This window comes from Bombus bifarius, unplaced genomic scaffold, assembly GCF_011952205.1.
Source record: "Bombus bifarius isolate JDL3187 unplaced genomic scaffold, Bbif_JDL3187 scf7180000007992, whole genome shotgun sequence".
Classification (NCBI taxonomy): Eukaryota; Metazoa; Arthropoda; class Insecta; order Hymenoptera; family Apidae; genus Bombus; species Bombus bifarius.
In genome coordinates this window covers 1863677-1883570 of record NW_022884373.1, presented here as the reverse complement: position 1 = coordinate 1883570, position 19894 = coordinate 1863677, and the positions used below count along the sequence as shown (strand labels likewise).

General features: G+C 32.9%; 3 protein-coding genes across 5 annotated transcripts in view; 2 read left to right on the top strand and 1 right to left on the bottom strand.

Moving 5' to 3' along the window:
- Positions 1-2087: 2087 nt before the first annotated feature.
- Positions 2088-4514, top strand: LOC117205804 (protein spindle-F). 3 transcript variants are annotated; one of them, XM_033444549.1, is made up of 6 exons: positions 2088-2394; positions 2472-2754; positions 2827-3106; positions 3180-3271; positions 3355-3544; positions 3873-4514. In XM_033444549.1, exons 2-6 carry the CDS (start codon positions 2527-2529, stop codon positions 4169-4171), a joined length of 1089 nt encoding a protein of 362 aa, XP_033300440.1. In that variant the 5' UTR covers positions 2088-2394; positions 2472-2526; the 3' UTR covers positions 4172-4514. The 3 variants fall into 3 exon arrangements, with proteins under 3 accessions (XP_033300440.1, XP_033300441.1, XP_033300442.1); XM_033444550.1 differs by having other exon boundaries at positions 2092-2133; XM_033444551.1 differs by having other exon boundaries at positions 2092-2394; positions 2839-3106; positions 3873-4511.
- Positions 4515-4556: 42 nt separating this feature from the next.
- Positions 4557-5679, bottom strand: LOC117205805 (39S ribosomal protein L32, mitochondrial). The gene is made up of 4 exons (XM_033444552.1): positions 5544-5679; positions 5075-5320; positions 4850-4992; positions 4557-4763 (listed from the first exon to the last, which is right to left on the bottom strand). The coding sequence occupies exons 1-4, from the start codon at positions 5659-5661 to the stop codon at positions 4623-4625; spliced, it is 648 nt and encodes a 215-aa protein (XP_033300443.1). The 5' UTR covers positions 5662-5679; the 3' UTR covers positions 4557-4622.
- Positions 5680-6194: 515 nt separating this feature from the next.
- LOC117205803 (decaprenyl-diphosphate synthase subunit 1) overlaps positions 6195-19894 on the top strand; it is a 51851-nt gene continuing 38151 nt past the window's right edge. Inside the window, exon 1 of the mRNA XM_033444548.1 lies at positions 6195-6455. Within this exon, the coding sequence (XP_033300439.1) occupies positions 6300-6455 (156 nt within the window). The 5' untranslated portion in view covers positions 6195-6299. The remainder of the gene's footprint in view (positions 6456-19894) is intronic.

The following is a 19894-nucleotide window of genomic DNA, read 5'->3' as shown; positions in this document are numbered from 1 at the left end:
CGCAACGCTAATTTATTAAATCTATAATTATAAAACAAAAATTTCTCAAAATAAATCGCGAGGAGTGCTTTATAATATTTCCAATACTATTTAATTTGCTATTGACAAAAAAAAAAAGGAAATCGATGGTCATCGATGCTGCGGTAGCCCAAGGAAAGCAATCGTGAAGGCTGTCACTAAAGAGAAGGCAGGCAATCCCATGGAAAAAATCTGTAACAAGGCATGAAATATTATAATTTGTTCTTAAACATAACGTTAATAATTTGGAAAATTTGAAGTAGTGGAAAATTAATCTCTATTAATTCAAATTTTGAAGGCAATATTCAATTCAAAAATGACAAATTTAAATACAAAGAATAAAATTAAATGAAGCACAGATTACAAAATTACTTACATTCTAAGCTTTTGAAGCACTGCTAAGTTCTTTTCAGGAAATAAGAGGAAGAGTAAAGAGTAATAAACTTTTAACAAGATATGAATTATTATATATAAATAGTATGAATGAGTGAATCATTTTTTTATATGAATAATTTATTTTGAAAACTAGCTGATGATCGAACAAAAATTTTGAGATAATGAAATAGGAAACTCTATGCAAACTTTAAACTCTATTAATAATACAAAAGTTAAATTGCTAGTATACTCTAAATACTATAACGATTGGAATTCTGATATTAAAGTTCAAAATCAAATCTTATTTTTTAATTAATAATAATTAAAGCAAAAATTCTTACATGCTCAGTTTTGAAGCACAGGAAAAAATAGGAGTTATAAAAAAACTGAAACAAAACATGTGAAATATTATAATTTGTTCTTAAAAATATATCGTTCATTGTTTAAGGTAAGTTTAAGGTAAGGTAAGTAAGTTAAGGAGTTTAACTGCATGAAAAATCAACAAATTGATTTTAATCATCCGTGGCGTTCATTTCGTACCAGTATAAATTATCGATTATTAATCGTCTGTGGCGTCTATGCTGTGAACCCCTATTCTTTCAATCACGTGACCAGCCAATAATCTGTACAAAAGAAAATCGACAATTTTAAGTAACTGTATGAAAACCAATAACTTATAATAATTAAACCAATTACAGTGAAACTAAGGGATAATAGAACCCAAATTCTGCTCAAAGATCGATAATGTGATTCTAACCGTCAAGTATACGTCAACGATAAAAGTACAAAAAGAATGCAGAATACTTCTTAATTTTACTAAAATGATGGTCAATAAGTGATGAAATAAAAACGTACTATTTAACTGAAGCAGATAGAAGTGTAGAAATGATGATAAAGACGAAATGAAAATGTAATAATGATGCAGTGACGCAACGAACTCTCGTTCCACAAATTTGAACAGTAGAATGCCGTCCCGCGACGCCCTTCTCCAACGAATTACTGGCGACAAGGACTTCGCAATATTTCACACCAATAGAAACGTTTGATTTGACTTGACAATATTTTGCACCAATAGAAACGCTCGATTTGATTTGACAACATTCTGCACCAATAGAAACAGTCGATTTGGCTTTACAATATATTGCGCCAATAGAAGCGTTTGGGTTTCTTACATACGAGCGCGCGTAAATTTGATCTATTCAAATAGCCAAATTGATGAAATTGAGAAATAGAAAACATATTTAAGACAATATTCGTTAACAATTACGAACAAAATTATATTCCTAACGATAAGCCTTTATATGTTACACGATTGAAGTTGCTATTATTACATAAAATATGATATGTATTAATAAAAATACCATTATGGTATATTGTTTAATTATTCATAATATTATTATTACTAAATATAGAAGTTGAGAAAATTGTTCTATCCTGCTTTATGAATGTCGTTATTAAAAACATATATAATGTGCAAAAATTGTTAATAATTAGCAGTTTAGAATAGTCCTGGAGAAAAAGTCCTATCACAAAAAGAGAAATTTCTTTAATTAAAAATAACTTATTATTGTTCATTTTATTATTAATTGATGTATAGATTATACAATTTTTATTTTGTAATATATACTAAGATTATGTTCTGCAAATTCAATGCATGTGATTTCAACAATTCAAAACAGTACTACACACAAACGTCAATACCTCGACTGTTCTTATGGCAACCTTTTCTACGTCCAATCGGTAATATCGCTAATAGATAATAGATAATGTTAACGGGGACTACCCCAAACTAACAAATTTACGTTGAGTAATTGTATTTATTATACGTATCTCAATGTCAAAATCCGAAATTATTAACAAATCGTGTTAAGTTTCAAAGTGTTAAAATATGTAGCAACTTAACCTAATTTGACAATCTCATTGTCTTATTTATGAACTTAATTATTACTTATTATTTGAAATTCTTTGAAATTCATATGGAATGTTCTGTTATATCGAAATGTAAGGAAACAGAAAGAATATCAAGTGTTTATTGATTATATACAATTGGTTAATACAAATGCTGTTATACTTTTTAGTAATTATCAAATTGTGAAATTGTATTTTCACTTTTGCTAATTGCATTTTTACAACATGAGTGATATGGAACAATCTGAGAATGTGGATACTGAAAAATGTGGCAACTATTATGCCTTGTTAGTTGCATTTAAAACTATGAACGAACGTTGTCAACAATTGGAAACAAGATTAGCTACTGTTGAGGAAGAAAATATGTGTTTGAGACTTGAATGTGGAAAGGATGAATCTGCAGTCATTATAAAAGCTAATGATAATGAAAAAACTATTGTACAAACCTTGAAGGTTTGTATAACATATATAGTAATGCATAGAATGTATGTATTTTACATTTTAATGTCTTATACTTTAATATAGTTTGATCGACAGGAAAAAATAGAAGAGCTCAAGAAACAGAAATCCCAACTTACTCACCAAGTCTTTATGGTAGCAGGAGAAAACCGACAGTTATGGAATAGATTGACTAAATTAATAAGAACCAATAAGTCCTTAGGAAGTCAATTGACAAAAATTTCCGATACACTTAAGCAACATTCTGCAGCGCAACCGTTAGACATTGTGTCCTATAGTTTCCGTGATATCTCTAGCTCTGTTAAAGAAGATAATAATCAGCAATGTACATTAACCACAAACAATGGTATGTATTCAATATTCATTTTTTAATTGGGTTGTATGTTTAACAAAAATTATGGTATTACATCTTGATCTAGGTGAGAAAGAACAAAGTCTAGAAGAGATATCACTTAGACTTATAAACAGTATTATGTTAGAAAAGTCAGATCTAGAACAACAGTATGCAGAGGTAAGCAAGAAGATAAGATAAGGCAAGACAATAAAACTTTTTTATAATTAATAATTGCTTTTATACAATAATTATTTAATTAGATGGTTGAATTACAAAATGGTACTGAACTAGACTTACGAAATATTGGCTTTACTTATCCTGAGGATTCAGATACAGATTTAGAATTATTAAAACAGCATGATACTAGACTCTCGCAAATGAAAAACACTTTATTGGCACAACAGGCAAAACTGAAAAGGGCACTGCAAAACTTCAAGAAGAAAAAAGGAGGTATAAATAAAGAATTATTGGTATCCTCGCTTAGTAAACATTCGGGTTTGTTAGTAATTTGTTCATTTCCTAAATATATCACGTGTATCTCGTTTAATTTCAATTCATTTTAATACGGTCGTGTTTAGTATCATTTAAAGAAGAAACCTAGGTTATTTCATTACAATATAGTCACATAATTATAAATTTTAAAATATACAAACTATTTTTCATATTTTGATAATATTGTTCAGTGAAGACACTATGGATACTTTTGCGTCTACTAAGCAGGATGAAAATACGTCTATTTATATATTTTAAGGAATTAACTTCAAATATAATTTTATAGGCTTAATGTGTAATAATTGCCGTACAAATGCGAATAAAGAAATGTGTCAAGCAGGTACTCAATTTAATTTCAATGAAAGTATTAAAGAGCATGGTGCAACTCAAACCAGTCTTCAAACTACAAGCCTATCTTTGGAAAAGTGTTCAAATATAGCAGATAATGCAGATCAAAACAATAAAATTTGTCCATTATGTGGATCATTTTATGGAAAAGCTGTCACATTTGCAGATTTTCATGAACATGTTCTGAGCCACTTTAATAAAGAAGTATCTGTAGATGGGTTTGAAATTGTTCACTAATAATTGTACAGGATGAGGGTTATGGTATAAACAATGAAGTACCTTTGATTTTATAGAGAATTTTATATATCTTTGTGGCTTTTTTAATAGGAGAATGGTAAATATAAATACGACCAACTTTTGTGAAGTGTATTAATCATAATAGAACTAGAAATGTTTTTCATTATTGAATTTTATAAATCGTTGATTCAGAAAAGATTTAATAAAAGCGAACTATCATGTATAAAAATAATGAAACTACATAAATAGTAAAAAAAGTGACTGTTATTGATATTAGACCTATTTTTATGTTCATGAACCATAGAAATATAGGAGAGATTTAAAATATTAACACAATATTTATAATTGTAATAATGTCACATTTTTAAATAAAACAAGAATTATCAATAGTTTACTTTGTTTAAATTTATTTAATATGAACAAAAATATCTTATCAATATAAAATAATTATTCACTTATCCTTAACATCTTCCGAAACTTCAGTTTCTAATTCTTCTTGTTTTGAATCAGCTAATTCTTTTATTGTTGGCTGAAGTAAATTTGGATTGAACCAATCAGGCCTCTTTTTAGGTAATTCTACGATTCTTTGTTTCTATAAAAAGACATAATCGTAAATTATATGCACAATAATAATAAAATGAAATATTTCATCTTAGATATGTAACATTATGTAAATACCTTCCAAAAGTTATCTCGTAATTGTTCTTTTTCTCCTTCATATAATACTATAACATCCTGTTCAACAGGTTGCAATCCCAATGAATCTTGTATAGCTTTCTGTATTTCTTTTGTTTCCTTTTTTACTATTTCATAGCAGTATCCTATAAAAATTGGAAAAGGCCAAATATATCATAAGTTAGTGTTGCAATAAATCATAGTTCTTTTCAAAATTATATATCTTACCGCAAAGTGTACCAGCTTCATAATCGTGACCACATTTTTTACACATTAAGATATTTGTTTTTGGTACATGGGGTTTCCAAATATATTCAGGAATGCCAAATCTTCTACAAAGACGTTTTTCTATAGTTCGTCGTTTCTTAGGTACGGCCCATAAAATTGTTTCATTTAAAACATCCTTTATAGAACGTCCAGGAAAATTAATGGTCTGCACATTTACAGCGTTACATTCAATCGCGTATAAATTACCTAAATCAAAAGCAAATGGTATTTGATAATAATAATAGATTAGATATGCAAACATATACTATTCTACTGTTTGCATGACATTAACAATTTTCAATAATAATAAACAATTTAAACTCGTAATATTTTGAAGAGGTTAGGGACAATAAAGGATATAAATATTTCACTTCTGAGTTATGTATAATACCTAAATGTAAGTACAATATAAGAATATCCTTCTTATTACCTGATGGAAAGCCACGACGTAATATAATATCAACTACTTGATTAAATGCTTTAAATGCTCCATAAAGTCTACTCAAAATACCGTTCGCCATGTTTAAAGTATGTACCCCATAGATCATAAAGATTAACACAGAGTAAAATCAAGATGAACATGTATTGTTAAGATTTATTCTTAAAACGCAAAAGGTCACGAAATTTAATAACTTTTTTTTTTAATTCCCATATATAGCTTCACTTTATTCAAATCTTTAGTGTACCTTACAAACCTTGCAATCACCTTATTCATTATAATCAAAGAACAAAATTATTACGAAATTTAACAGAGATTAATACTATGAAAATTAAAATGAATCGCTGCAGAATATATTCTGATTCACAGAAACTGTTTTAAGTGTACGCTTATTTGGAAATGTACGCTGTAAATAGTGAAAGAAAGCAACCATTAAATAATTTATATATAAGAATTTGGAAAGTAAATAATAGAAGCATCAATTAGAGGTCGCTAATAGACTTTGAATTTAGCATTCTTCTGAAAGTCTACCAATATTTTGTTGGAGAATACTCAATGATTAATATTTTACTTATAATTTATAATGTATAGTTCTGTTCCGACTAATGTCGCGTGTAGCAGGTGTATTTACAGGTGGGGACGGGAAAGGGAAAAGTGGGTGGGGAAGTGATTTTGAAGTGTCGGTGGGGCTAGTGGAACTCGAAAGTCTTCGTAAGTCGTGTGACTCGGCTCACTACAGTTTTCGCTATGGCGTGTATAGGGTCGAGTAGGCTCTGTGCTCGTGCAGAGAAATTGTGCCAGTTCAGACATCTCGCCCAATTACGAAGGAAAGTTTCAACGACATGTGTCAAGTCACGACCTAGAATCGAACATCCGACCAGTACCTTGGTTCAACATTGTCAGGTACGTTAAATTTACTTCTTGGCACTGTTACGTTTTGTATAATGTTATCTAGAATCAGCATAGTCACGATGCAATTACAAATCATAGTTCTGATCATCATAGTATTAGTATTTTGTGATGCAAGCGAAAATTTTCTTTATTTCGTGCACTTTCAGTCAGATATTCGAGTAATTCTTCTGTTGTTAGTAACATAACCTACTATTCGTTTCGGGCATAAAAATCTTTTCGCGCCCTCACATATAATATATTTTGTTTAATTCTTACGTGTATATATGAAAAGGAAGATAAGGTGATAGACAATAATAACGAAATGTATAAGAGAAGGAATTATAGTGTTTCGTAGATTTTGTAAATTACATAATGTCTACTAAAATGTGTCGGTAAATCGGTGTTTCTTTACCGAGAAATTTATGTGAGATATCGGAAAGTAAACAGTGATTTTTCATACGAGCGGTTTTATTTTCATGCTATACATGTAAATTCGTAAAACTAAGGATGAGAGATTCATAATAGTCTAAATAAATTTCTTATAACCACGTTTTTATGCATCAGAACTGTCAGCTGTTTCTAGCAGACGACTTAGCTGCCGTCTGCTACTGACGTTAGTCATATTACAACTGTAAAACAGTATTGTGTTAGAAAATTTAGTAATTCATATAAAAAATATTACAAAAAATCATATTTTATATTATAATTTACTATTTTTACCATAACATCGTATTATTATATTTACAATGTTGTTTAAACATTATATCGACAATATAAGCGGCGTAAGACCGCGAAACGCATGCGCAATAGTCAAATTTAACTTTTTCGTTCATGTTCTGTGTAATGCGAACATTGAAGATCACTAAACTATATTAAATCATTATTATATCGAAAGAAACAAATACAAAACATTATTTAAAATTAATAATATCATTAATAATAATAATTTCATGCATTGGGAACATTAATATTCCATTTGAACAATTTCTATTCGCGCTTCAATTTCTAAGTGTCTTAGCAATCTCTAACGAAAGTTTTCTATAAATCGTTCTACGAACGGCAAAATGAATTGCACGACTTTCTCTGTTCGAAAGTGACACAGAGACCGGATTTTGAAATCTCTTTCAATACCTGGCAAATCGAAGACACGAGTTCGGCACGTCGGCGATGTCGTCCATAATTATTACGCAAGTCTTAGGTAAATTGTGACTCGTTGGTTGGGCGCTGATCGCATAGGAAACCTTTCCTTAGATTTCATGGGCCATTGCTGGGCAGTATTATCGAAATAAGTGAGAACCGGTCATGATGACATCGAGTCTGGGCGAATTTCAAGTCTTCGTAAGTAGGCTAACTGGCCCGTCAGATATCCTTCTTCGAGCATGGTTAACCCATGGAATCCACGTTCTTGACTTTCTCGGCTTGTTCGGTGTAGTATTCTACGTAGATATATAAATGTTGGCTCTTACTTACTGATTCTTCAATCAAGAATTTACGCTTCTTGTAAGACTTCCTTCAAATCCAGAATGCTTTAAATTTAATTATTTCTTTGACTATATTGGATTAATTAGATTAACATAAATAAGTTCGGTTATAATAAAGGAAATGTATTGAGTTTAACTGAACTTACTTATGTTATAACCCAATAGTCATTGTATGTTATTTATTGATTAGAGTTTTATCTGTCACGTCCTATTTAGTTGCCGCGTTCGGTAGCGTTAACTGACGTTTAATGCAACTGGCAGTAAGTTCCACTTTCGGCTAACCTGCTATGTGCGGGAATACTGGCACGGGAGAGGATTAAAGTTGTTCGAAAGTAAATTAACAATATGTAATGATTTATTCAAAACTTACTCGATGTCGATATTGACAATTGACTGACAGACTGACGGATATAAAATTCTTCGGTTGACAAAATGATAACTAACTCTTCGATAGACAAAATGATAACTAACTTTTCGATAGACAATGGTAATTATTCGGTTGATGAACGGTAATTAATTATTACTCGATAGACGAACGGTAATTAATTATTCATTTATTTATATCTGTCGGAGATGAAAAAACGTCGGGGTCTTTCTTCTGAAAATGTTTAGGAAGATCTCCAACGTTTGTTCAAACTGCCGACTTTGTTTACAGTTTAAATTGTCTTAATATTGTTATAGAAACATAGTTAGGTAAATATAGAAACATAGTTAGATAAGTTTTCACAAGATATAGCTTTTAGCAGCTTTAACTGCCTTTCACTTCAAATACTGTAAACACGGTTTCAAATAAACGTTTTAAATTATCTTGATTTGAAAGAAATTACCAATTTTACTTTCGCGCTACGGATCGCGCGGAGCGCGGGACGTGACATTATCATTGCTAATGTAATGATTCATTACAGTATAACAATATGAATTACAGGGACTTTTTAGGTAGATTTTTTTATTATCGTCCGATTTATGGATGTTTTTAATAATATAGACATTGCATTAATTATTCAAACATTATAGATACAGATGAATGATGAGTAGAGTCGAATTTTATTTTCTACCATCTACAAGTCTCTATGTTTTTATACACCTTAATGGTAATAATCATTATTTGTGTTGTTGTTATAGTATTGAAATAGTATCACAACAATGAGAATCGATTTTACCGTGACTTATCGATAATATCGTCGAAGATCCTTTTATTGACTGAAACGAGTATTAGCCATAGAGTTAGACTAACAAATTTCGCAAATGCAAATGTAAGGTCATTAACATTGGTTCGATTTGCAAATCCTATTTCCCAATGATCGTCACTCTCCATATCTTGCGTACAATAAGGGAGATTTCCTTCATTGACGCACGGCGTCTATGCTTTTGGCATTCTACTCTCGTGAACATTGCACGTGTGTACGCACGCACAGGAATGCATGAATAGTTTTACAATGCGATTATTGTTAAATTACTGCGCACTGCATTGGATGAGCCAGCCAATAAATTAACATAGAGAACCTACGTCGGCTTTTTTGATTCGTTCGGCCTAATTTCATTACACATACATGCCATTAATTAGCTGTAGTAAATTCATATTATATTGTACGAAGAATGGGAAAATTGATACAAATATATTTCTTGAAACATTTCTTTAACTATAGAAATGCTTCCTGTAAATGTATAATGTCGTATTTCATGTTGTTTATGTCAATGTTATATCTGACTACTTCTTTTGTATATACTGTCCAGCTTCACATGTTAAGGCCATTGGCGATCGATGCCATGCTAAGGTCATTCACTTACAAATAAAATTGTAAAGTTTCCAAGGCACATTTCGAAAACGAGCCACCAATCTACATACCAAAACACGTAGAATTTATAGAATTAAACGCGATTTCCGCTCCGTGAAACTATGTACGTTACAATTAGCCAATCGTTAATAGTATTTTAATAACGAGGTAGGTTGTGGATTGTTTCGATGTGGGAGAACCGGTCTACTGATATTTGATTTTTTTAATCCTTCTGTAACAGGTACTTATGGAAAGCATCGATACGTTGAAATTAGTAGAGCACGTTGGCCATGGGTGTTGCGTGGCGTGAATTTCCTAGAAGGATATAAGAAACATTCCGGGATGTTGCTCAATAGAAACTAATTACATATTCCCTGGGGGGACTGTCATTTGGGGCGGAAGACTAGTCACCTTACACCTGCGACGATAGTGACGTATTCTGATGTAGTGTACAAATTAGGATACAATCACGTTCATAATTCATAAGTACTGGGACATTCACAAAAACTAAGGGAAACCTCGAAAGGGCAGTAGAAAAATCTGCGATTATCTTTTCTGGGATCGTTTTTGGAATCATTCGATATAAAGAATTGATTGTAGTAAAATAAAATCTATTTGTTGTAATAAAATAACAGCCTCGTGTAATAACATTTTCATCAATTCTATTTAAAAACAATGAAATCCTTTCTGATCTATATATTTTTCTTTTCATCACTGGTGAATCTCGACACTTGTATTATTAGATTTTTCATTACGTTTGTTGCATTACGCGGATACATTACACGCCTATTGAAATTAATCAGCCTGTTTTATTTCAATGAAAATATTCTCTTTACAAAGTATGCGAACTCACTGCGAGTGTTTGTACAGATTCATACCTTTACCGATATAATTAAAAAAATATAACTTACGAACCTACATATCCATTTTTGTGAATGGCTGTAATCTGCGACAATTGTATCTATTTTGTATAATTCAGTATTCACTGGTAATATATAGCAAAAAACAAATACCATAATATACCGTAAACAGTTAATGGAGAAACCACTGATTCAAATGAATAATAATAAATTCATTTCTTGCAAAGAGTTCAAACGTAAAAATGTGAATATAAAGAAAGAGAAGTCGATGAAAGATAGGCCGGGGACGTGGGAAACGTAAACGGTAGCCTACATTCTACCTGTGCCTTCGTAATTCCAGCATGACGAATTATAGATCCGATCAACGTTGCTCACGAACGTAGTGATCAATGTGCATCATGTAAATAACGATGCTTTCGCAAGCTGGGGCAAATATTGCGAGACTGGCGAATCGGTGAACCAAAATGCTAGCCTTGTAGAAACATTTGGAAGATCGCCTTTCATCGATACAACGTCGAAGGAAGATCTCGAATGTTGACACGAACGTTGTAGTTGAGCGTGCATAGATACTCGCGGTAAGATTAACTACATATGTAAGTACGTGGATCAGACGAAAGGAAATAGCTTTCGAGAAATATGATTCTCAACGTGATCCATGGAGGAGAAAAATTCTTTCGCTTGCGTTACGCTACGTTGCGTAAGGAAATATCGGTTAGAAAAGCTTTTGACAGTCATTTTGTTCTTAACACTATGACGACTTAAATATCATTAGCGATTGACTATTTTCGTCAAGGATCAGCCAAGTTATTAAATATTTTTGTTATTCGTCGAATATCTCGTTTCATCTGTATTCATCGCATATCGTTTGATTTCATGGAATAGAATTTCATTAAATTTTCACAATTTTACTGCTAATTTCTTAACACGGCGCTACGAGCCACGTATAAAACTTTTCAAAAACGTTACCTGATCACTGGCCATAACACGAAACAACTTTTTAATTTCACATCGAGCACCTACTTTTTCGCGCCATAGTTTTACATAATCGAATCATAGCCATGGAGCATGAAATTCACAGGTTCGCGGAGGACAATACGCGTAACGGCGAAAAGTACGAAATGTAAGTCATCGGTTTGAATCCAGATTCCGTGCTCCTTTGTACTGCATAACACACCTTTCGCCTCCGTGTTTTTGCGTGAGAACAGAAGCGGTACTAGCGTCGTTGAGATCAACGTCCACTTCGTCTAGAAGCTTGTCTGACGTCTACGATGGCTGCTTAGGTAACATTATCGATACTAGGTCATTCATCGAACTACATGTTATCGCCTTGCTTCTTTCTCGGAAAGTTGTCACATAGGATTTTTCTCGTTACTTTTTCTGCGAAGTTTCTGCAACTTAGACGAGAACAGTGGTTTTTGATGGACTTATCGGCAAATCGACGGTGTTTATGCAAAAATTTATATTCTTATGAATATAATTAAAGAGATAGAGTTGTTCGATAGTCTTCAAAATAAAAATCTGTTTAATATATCTAGATTGGTATTGAAACTTCATTAATAATAGTGATCGATCTGATCTAATTGCTATTCTATGTGGCAACCGTATTAACATATTTCGATTGCATTCATGTTCTTCGTCTATGAAAGTAAACGTTAGAATAGAGGTTACATTCGCACATAATCATATCGTGAAGTTTTGAAAACGTGTAATTGCCTTTTGCGCTTTTTCACACGATCGATATGTATTTATCAAAAATTATAATTTATTTCTCAGCAGCCTAGTAGAAAAATGTTCTCGAAAAATCTTGAGAGTAACAATGATCATCGGCATTACGTGCAGTTAACCACATCTTAATCCAATCTGATGACACAAGGTCTAACAAAAAAAACCTTCCGGTAAATCCTTGATGTCTATCTGATGATCCAACAATCTCGCAATAACATGGTTAAATTGGTCATTAAAGCAATACATTTCACGCACTTCGAATACAACGATAAGTGCAATTTAAGTAACATTAAAGATCCCTATTTAATGAAACCCTGATTATCCAAACGACAATATGAGATAATTGCCGTGGAAGGACGAGAAATGTTACCGAACACATGATTTCCTGTGGATCTTTACTATCGCGGTATAATTTACAGTAACGCAAGCTTTGAGGTCGACCTCTGGCTTGAGACGCAATTGAAGAGAATGTCCGCGATGTACAGAGGTATGTGGCACACCTGTTCCCCACGAGAAACTAGCATCAATGCGGCTTTAATCGAGTTATTAAAAGATCTTCTTCGCTTGTAAATTATTACGAAGACAGATCCTTTTATCGATGGTGACCAAACGTTTCCATATGTTCGACTAACGATTCGTGATCCCTCCCTGATCAGATCATTTGTATGCATCCTGGTTCAAAGAATTATATATCGATTTCACGTAACGTTGCTTGGCAACTACTGGTTCATGTCCATTTGACCAGTTCTTTTAACGGTTGTTCCAGTTCTTTAAGGAGTTAGAGGTTGTGTTTGAGATAGGATATCGACAAGATTGAAAACGAGAAAAGTACTAGATTGAATATTGATAAAAAGGCGATGGAAGATGATAGAGATATCCGAGGATGGAGTTAATTAAATTTGAAGAACTAGATGTCCTTTTGAATTATTCTTTCAAGCTATTGCCACCTGGTGTCTTTGGAGATCCAAGGAACAACTTGTGTCTGTCTACCGAGTCGAGATCTCCTACTACTCGCGTTTGTGTCTGTCTAAACCTCTTTAGGAACAGGCAACTGATATCTATATATTATATACCATTTAACGAAATTAAACTTGTGTCTGTCTACTGGACCCAGTTCTCCTTATGATCGGACAAATTATGGCACTACTACTTGGCGTGACATATGAACAGAGTTTCCATCCAAAGACAATGTCTCACTGTATTCCCTAGATTCTACGTCTCTCTTGATAACTAATAACTCCTCATTAACTCACTCGAATACTTCAAAATACCCGAACCTAAAGTACACCATATTTTCTCATTCTTTCGTTATTGTATTAAAAAGTAACGATGTTTCGTAATACATAACAAGTTTGATCATTCTATACAATTCAAACTTGTAGAAGATCAAGATTGAATTTAAAAACGGCGAAGCTTGCATGACTCAAATAAACCTGCTATACTATAAATGCATAAAAATCCGCGATCTAGTAATCGGAGGAGTTTCAAAAGGAGATCGACGCGTGATAAGATTTTCATTCAGGGAACGTTTGTGAATCATCCGCGGTTCTCGCGCACTGCGTCAATTGAGACGTTTCTTGCATGAATGAGTACAATGTCTATGGATGTGCCGAAGCTGTGGAGAACGATGAAATTCACGGATCTTGATCGCAAGACTCGCATATTAACGAAGGGCCGCGCATCAGAATGATTGCAAAATACTGTTATGGAATATTGCAAGTTGATCGTGAATAAATTAAGTACGCGATTTTTACATAACGATTTCTCGTCGATGTAGCTACATTCCTAACAATCAGATGTATTATTAGATATCCTCGCCGTAAGGCAGCTTATGGTATATTTAATTTTAATTCAAAAAATTCTTGTCGACAATGAAGTTGTTTCCTTGAAAGTGGAAATAGTTCCGAGAAGTGAATGAATGAACGAATCCGTAAATAATTCTTGTACTTATTTATTCTTATCAGTACGTTCTATTATTTTTTCCTGTTAGGGATGAAGCAGTTGTTTCCTTTTGTTCTTAAGCGTAGTCTAATTTTAGATAATTGGTTTCACTACGAATAACTCGAGTATGCAAATCTATGTAAAACTTCTTACATCGTGTTTCCCTTATTTTTTAAGAGAACAATGATAATTTTTTGCAAGTGATTCACTCCTCTTCGTTATGTATATTTCAGTTTTTGTCCAGTCGTATTTTTCTCAATTATTTATTAACGTTATTATCGAATTAACAGTTATTTTTCTTCTCAGTCGATTATCCTTAATTATTAACATTATTATTCAAATTTCCTTACTTCATCATTTCTCATGGCAAAACGCGAATTAATTATACTAAGATATCTTCAACGCTCGAAATATTTTTCCATCTTATAGCGCCTCACCTTGATTCCAGGAAGTAACTAAGAAGTCACAGCTTATCCCATCGAAAAAATATTCGCCAACCATGAATTTGTAATTCTATTAGCGAGGAAAAATTCAGTAAATCAATTCGCGAGAGAATGTTTCTGCGAGGAACACCGGTCATTCATTCACAGGCTGGAATTCGGCATTCATCTTGCTTCCTAATGTTCTTATGACATAACGGGACGATAATAGCAGGATCGTGTCGAGATTACGAAGGTTCGGCCGTGTCCTCCGGTCAATCGAATTCTTTAAAATCATACGGTTACAATGTCAAAGCCAAACTTGTATTCTATAAACGTATTTGTGACGTATGATACCTTCCTAATTACTCGATGATCTTCATTCAATGGTAACTAACGACATATATCCTGTATAATAATTTACATATGTCTTGTAACAGTTATTATTCAATTCTAACTCACAGGGTGTTCACTCCAGTAGGATTCGTTTAGATTGTATTCGGAGGAGCATCATTTACTTTTATTGAAAGAAATAGTTTGGTCGATGTATTTGTGGTATAAAGACTGACTTCGCTGTACAAATTCTTTGGGGATTATTAGCAGTAGAAAAATTGTTTTGGAAATAAAAAGTATAAATTAAATACGATATCGAATTGAAATAATATTTAAATAGCATTAAATTTTCTGTTTAGTAACATTAGCTGTGAAAATGGAAAATGTAGCAGTGCTGTTTTATGAGATGCGTAGTCATAATATTTTTAAAAAATAATATTAGAAATACTGTTGGTAAAAATTTATCTATTACAACGACATGTTTTATAATTCATAAATACTTCATAAGAACTTTCATTGAAATCTAATCGAAAGTGAAAATTTAATTCATCTGAAGAAAGAAATTTTATTTTAACAGAAGTTTGACTAGTTAACTCTTATAGTTTCCACGTTAAATTGTTCGTACAAATTTACATACATGATACATTAATAATATCCATACATTAATATCTCCTATTTGAAGTTTTACTATCGACTCATTGGCTCTAACACCTGTTCAGGATTGTATAAAAATTCAATATGCTAAAAATGTACTGTAATCTGACACACAAATCAAGTATCTAAAAATTACACTATTTTTGGAGTTGGTTATGAATTCTAGCTACGATGCTGTGTCCTCTGGTATTATACTTGCAAATCCCATCCGGTTTTTTTTCGTTTATCGATGATGTGGTCTACAATGATTTAAAATGTCTAAGTATTCCTTCGAGTTATATGTGTCTCACATTTGGATAGTTTAAAAATAGACCTTCCCAGAAATTCAGGAATATATTCTTCTTAGCCCATGTAAGAATAAAAAATGTAAAGACCTCGAAATATGTAGGTATAAAAACTTAAAAGGGGAATTAATAAATTTAGATATAAAAGAGGATTTATAGTATTATACAGTATATATAATATAGGATTTATAGTATATAGTAAGTGTATTTATAGTGTGTACTATTATTTTATTGCGTTCATTGAAAAGTTAATAGGACAATTCGGCAAAGGTTAAAAAACAAATCTTTTCTTAGCGTTTTTTTAATCTTTACGAAGTAACGTTTGTACGTATATACGTGTGCGCATGTACTCATTATTTACGCCGTTGCTTCTAATCTAATCTTTACTTCCGGCCACGTCCACACCCTGTTGAGAAGCGTTGTGTCAGAATCGATGAGCAGTTTTACAGTTACAAGTTCTCATGCGTGCCCTAACCGAGAAATAATCGCGAATTAATTATACTATTGTACTTGAAGTTATGGAAAACTCTAAGTTATGAAGAACCATGAATAGGAAAGATACATGCATTTTTATAGAAATAGAATTAATACAGAGGCGAGAAGAACTGAAGAACACTTATTAAATTATGTGTTACTTCGATTCAAAAATCCTAAAGTATTTGCGATTTAATAATACTTTAGTGAACTGAATCTAGAATTTTATATCTCAGCAAGTACAATTAACGAAATTCGTTCTTCGAAATTCTTCGAAAGGATTCTTAACTCTTTCACAATCGATATGTCGAAACAAATCTATATTTCTTGTGTTCTAAGTTATTTTACTATAAATGAAGATACTTCTTATCTATGAATAGAATATTTTCGAATCCAAAGATACCACGATGCAAAGAACGGAATGTAATTTTGGTCTTTCGAACACCAAATTTCTTTCCTTTATTTTTCTTCCGTGTGACACGTTTAACTTTTTCCAATTTTCTTATCAATTTCTCCTGATATCTCTCGCACGCTTTATCATCCTCATTCTCAAAAGATCCATCCTTCTACTCAATGACTTCATAAATAATTCTCCACTCCTTGACCAATCGTTTAATTCTACTTTATTCATCCCCTTAAAAAGATACGGCTGATTTGTTGTTGATATCAACACGCGAGACTTCCCGTACAGTGTCTTCCGCATTTTTTGAAATGCAAATCCGCGGTATGGTTTGCGCGGCAAGTTATCCTGTAGGCGTCGAAGCCGAAGGAGACGTCGCATCGCGCATATACGATGATAACGCGGAGTCTCATTCGTAGTCGAACAATGGCTCTAACTACCAAGGTCTGAAAGAGTTCTCTGTCACGTCCTGTCTCGTAAATTCATTCGCTGTGTCCAGAAATATATTCTCTTTTTGGGGAGGGGACAACAGAGAAGAAGAAAGGTTTCACGCGATTGGCTAGTTCAAAGGATCTCTCGAAATGCCTTTCAATTTTACTCTCGTCCAGATAGCGGCTCGTTTGATTTTCCGATTTTATACAATACGTTCGGATGCGCTTTTATAATGTATCGCACAAGCTGCGCGCATTCGTACACAGGATCGCTGATTTTTATATTCCGATGGTATTCTTTGTGTTGGCAGCGGGTTCAGTTGAAATACCAGGAATTGCGAGAGTTGCACGTTTGAAAATGAATTTCGAGAATAGATCGAGATAAGAATAAATTAAGATATCGTGGATACTTATTGAGATTTATAGACTCGTGAGTGCAGGCGATGGAACGAGAACCTAATGCAGATTTCTTTCATCCTCTAATTAATATAAAGAGTATTGTATACTTTTATGTATTATCGGGTTATTTGTCTATTTAGATCATTATTAGGTTTTTTATTGTTTTAATCGAAATGTTCTGCCGCTAAGTTTCGCTTGGATATTTGTTCATAATCTTGTTTTGGGATTTCTACATATAACCATAATTAGGATTTCCATATATAGTTATAATTAGGATTTCCACAAATAGGCATAATTGGCGTTTCCACAGGTAGTTGAGTTTTACCTATGTTGAAACTTAAACTATAGAAACACGTTTTTGCACAACGATTAAAACACTTAACGATGCTCGTTATTTACTTTCTCCGTGTCTAAGTATCTACATTGCCGCAACCTTGACATAAACAAAATTATTCTTGTATCGAAGTAGGTAAGTGTAATTTGGGTAGCAGTTGCTTTCTCCACTGTGGTTTAGTAGAGTCGTGAACATTGGTCGTTGACTCTTTCTAGCCTCCGTGAATAGATGTTTGGGACGTCATTTGAAAAAAAAAAAGTCAGAACATCTCTCATTTTCTGTCTCTTCTATGTTACAATGAATCTTTCGTCCCAACAACTCTCACACACTTCAATCAAAAGGAAAAGGAGCCACTGTCAAACATACTTCTAACAAACATACTTCATACGTTTAAAACACCTTTAAAAATTCCGCAAACCCACGATCAGAAAAAGAAAAAAGAACTGAAGATTCCGCCACCTCGGTGAAGAATCCAAAATCGAATTCCAAACTTTCGTATTGCCAAATTTTTCTCTTGTCACCGTGTTTTGAATTATTCAACGTCGTCATGTAATCAGGTTAATCATAGACCGTATCTATAAATAGGACACTACTGGTGCGTCTTGCCATTCGAAGGAACTTATTAATCGAATTTAACGTTCAGACGTATTTTTAGAGCGAGCACGGTACAATGACTGTAACAAGTTAACGTTTCTTCCTTCTCCCGAGACAACGCAACGGAACGAGCGGTTTCTCTGGCTCGGGAACGGCGTACAGGTGCCCTCGATACCCAAATGCGAATCACGGTAAAAGTTGAACGTGATTACGTGCTACGTACTTACATTCGTGGTGTCTACCAGCCGACCCGGCTCTTGCGATTGTTGCACGATCTTTTATCGATTTGATGGGCGATTCTTTGGACGTTGCTGAACCGTTTCCACAAAAAACGATCGATTCCTTATCTGGAGAGATCGCAAACGAAAGATACGAAGATTTCACGTATATTGATGTATCTTAAGGATTTGGCTTATCGGTTTTATCCGATAAGCGACGATATGTTGGCCTTTGATATAGTACTGTCCCATATAACGACACAATTGAACTTCTCAGAAGACACATTGATCAATTCCACTTTTTGTAGATTTTTGTAAGTTTCAACAGATCTACGATATGAATTTTGTTAACCCAGATAGACTACGTATATAATTTCATAATTTTCCATGAGAACGTGGTATGGTATGATGTTATTAGTGTTACGAAATATAATTATTATTACATCAAGTTTCAAGGTAGATTTTCAAAAAAAAGATCATGCTTACAAGATCAGTGAATCGTGGAGTGAATTTGCGAAATGGGTCATCAGAATAATTCGGTTAATGCGATAGTTGCTAGTAAAATGTACTACTTCTAGACTACTTCTACTCCGTGTACTTATCTTTTCATCAGAAAGATGTTTATTTTAAAGATAACATCGAAGAACGTAAAATTTTGTTAAAATATACATTTCAAAACTAGCTTTCAGAAATTTTTGACATTTTCGTGCGTTCTGTATAATCTCGAGACATTGTGCAAGCGCACAACGTGAAATCGTCGCATCTACTTTTAAATTAAGATAAGCAGCCAAACACCGTTTCGGCTTTCAACATTTAGTATCCAGTCGATACGTCAATTCCACAGAAGAAACTGGAAAAGACCGAATTGTCCAGGTATTGATTAGAGTCTCATTCAAATTGCAATGAAGATACGATATGGAAATCGAAATTGCCAGAAATATGAAAAAGTTCACATCTTGTCTGGATTATCTTGCGCTATTAAACTTATTATTATTAACGAAATTTGACAAGTTACGTGACATTTGTTAAGAAATATCTACCTTTACACAGCAGTGATAAATTTAATAATTAAACGAATTGGAATTTTGTCAGTAAATTTTACAACTTGTCTCCATTATCATATTCGTCG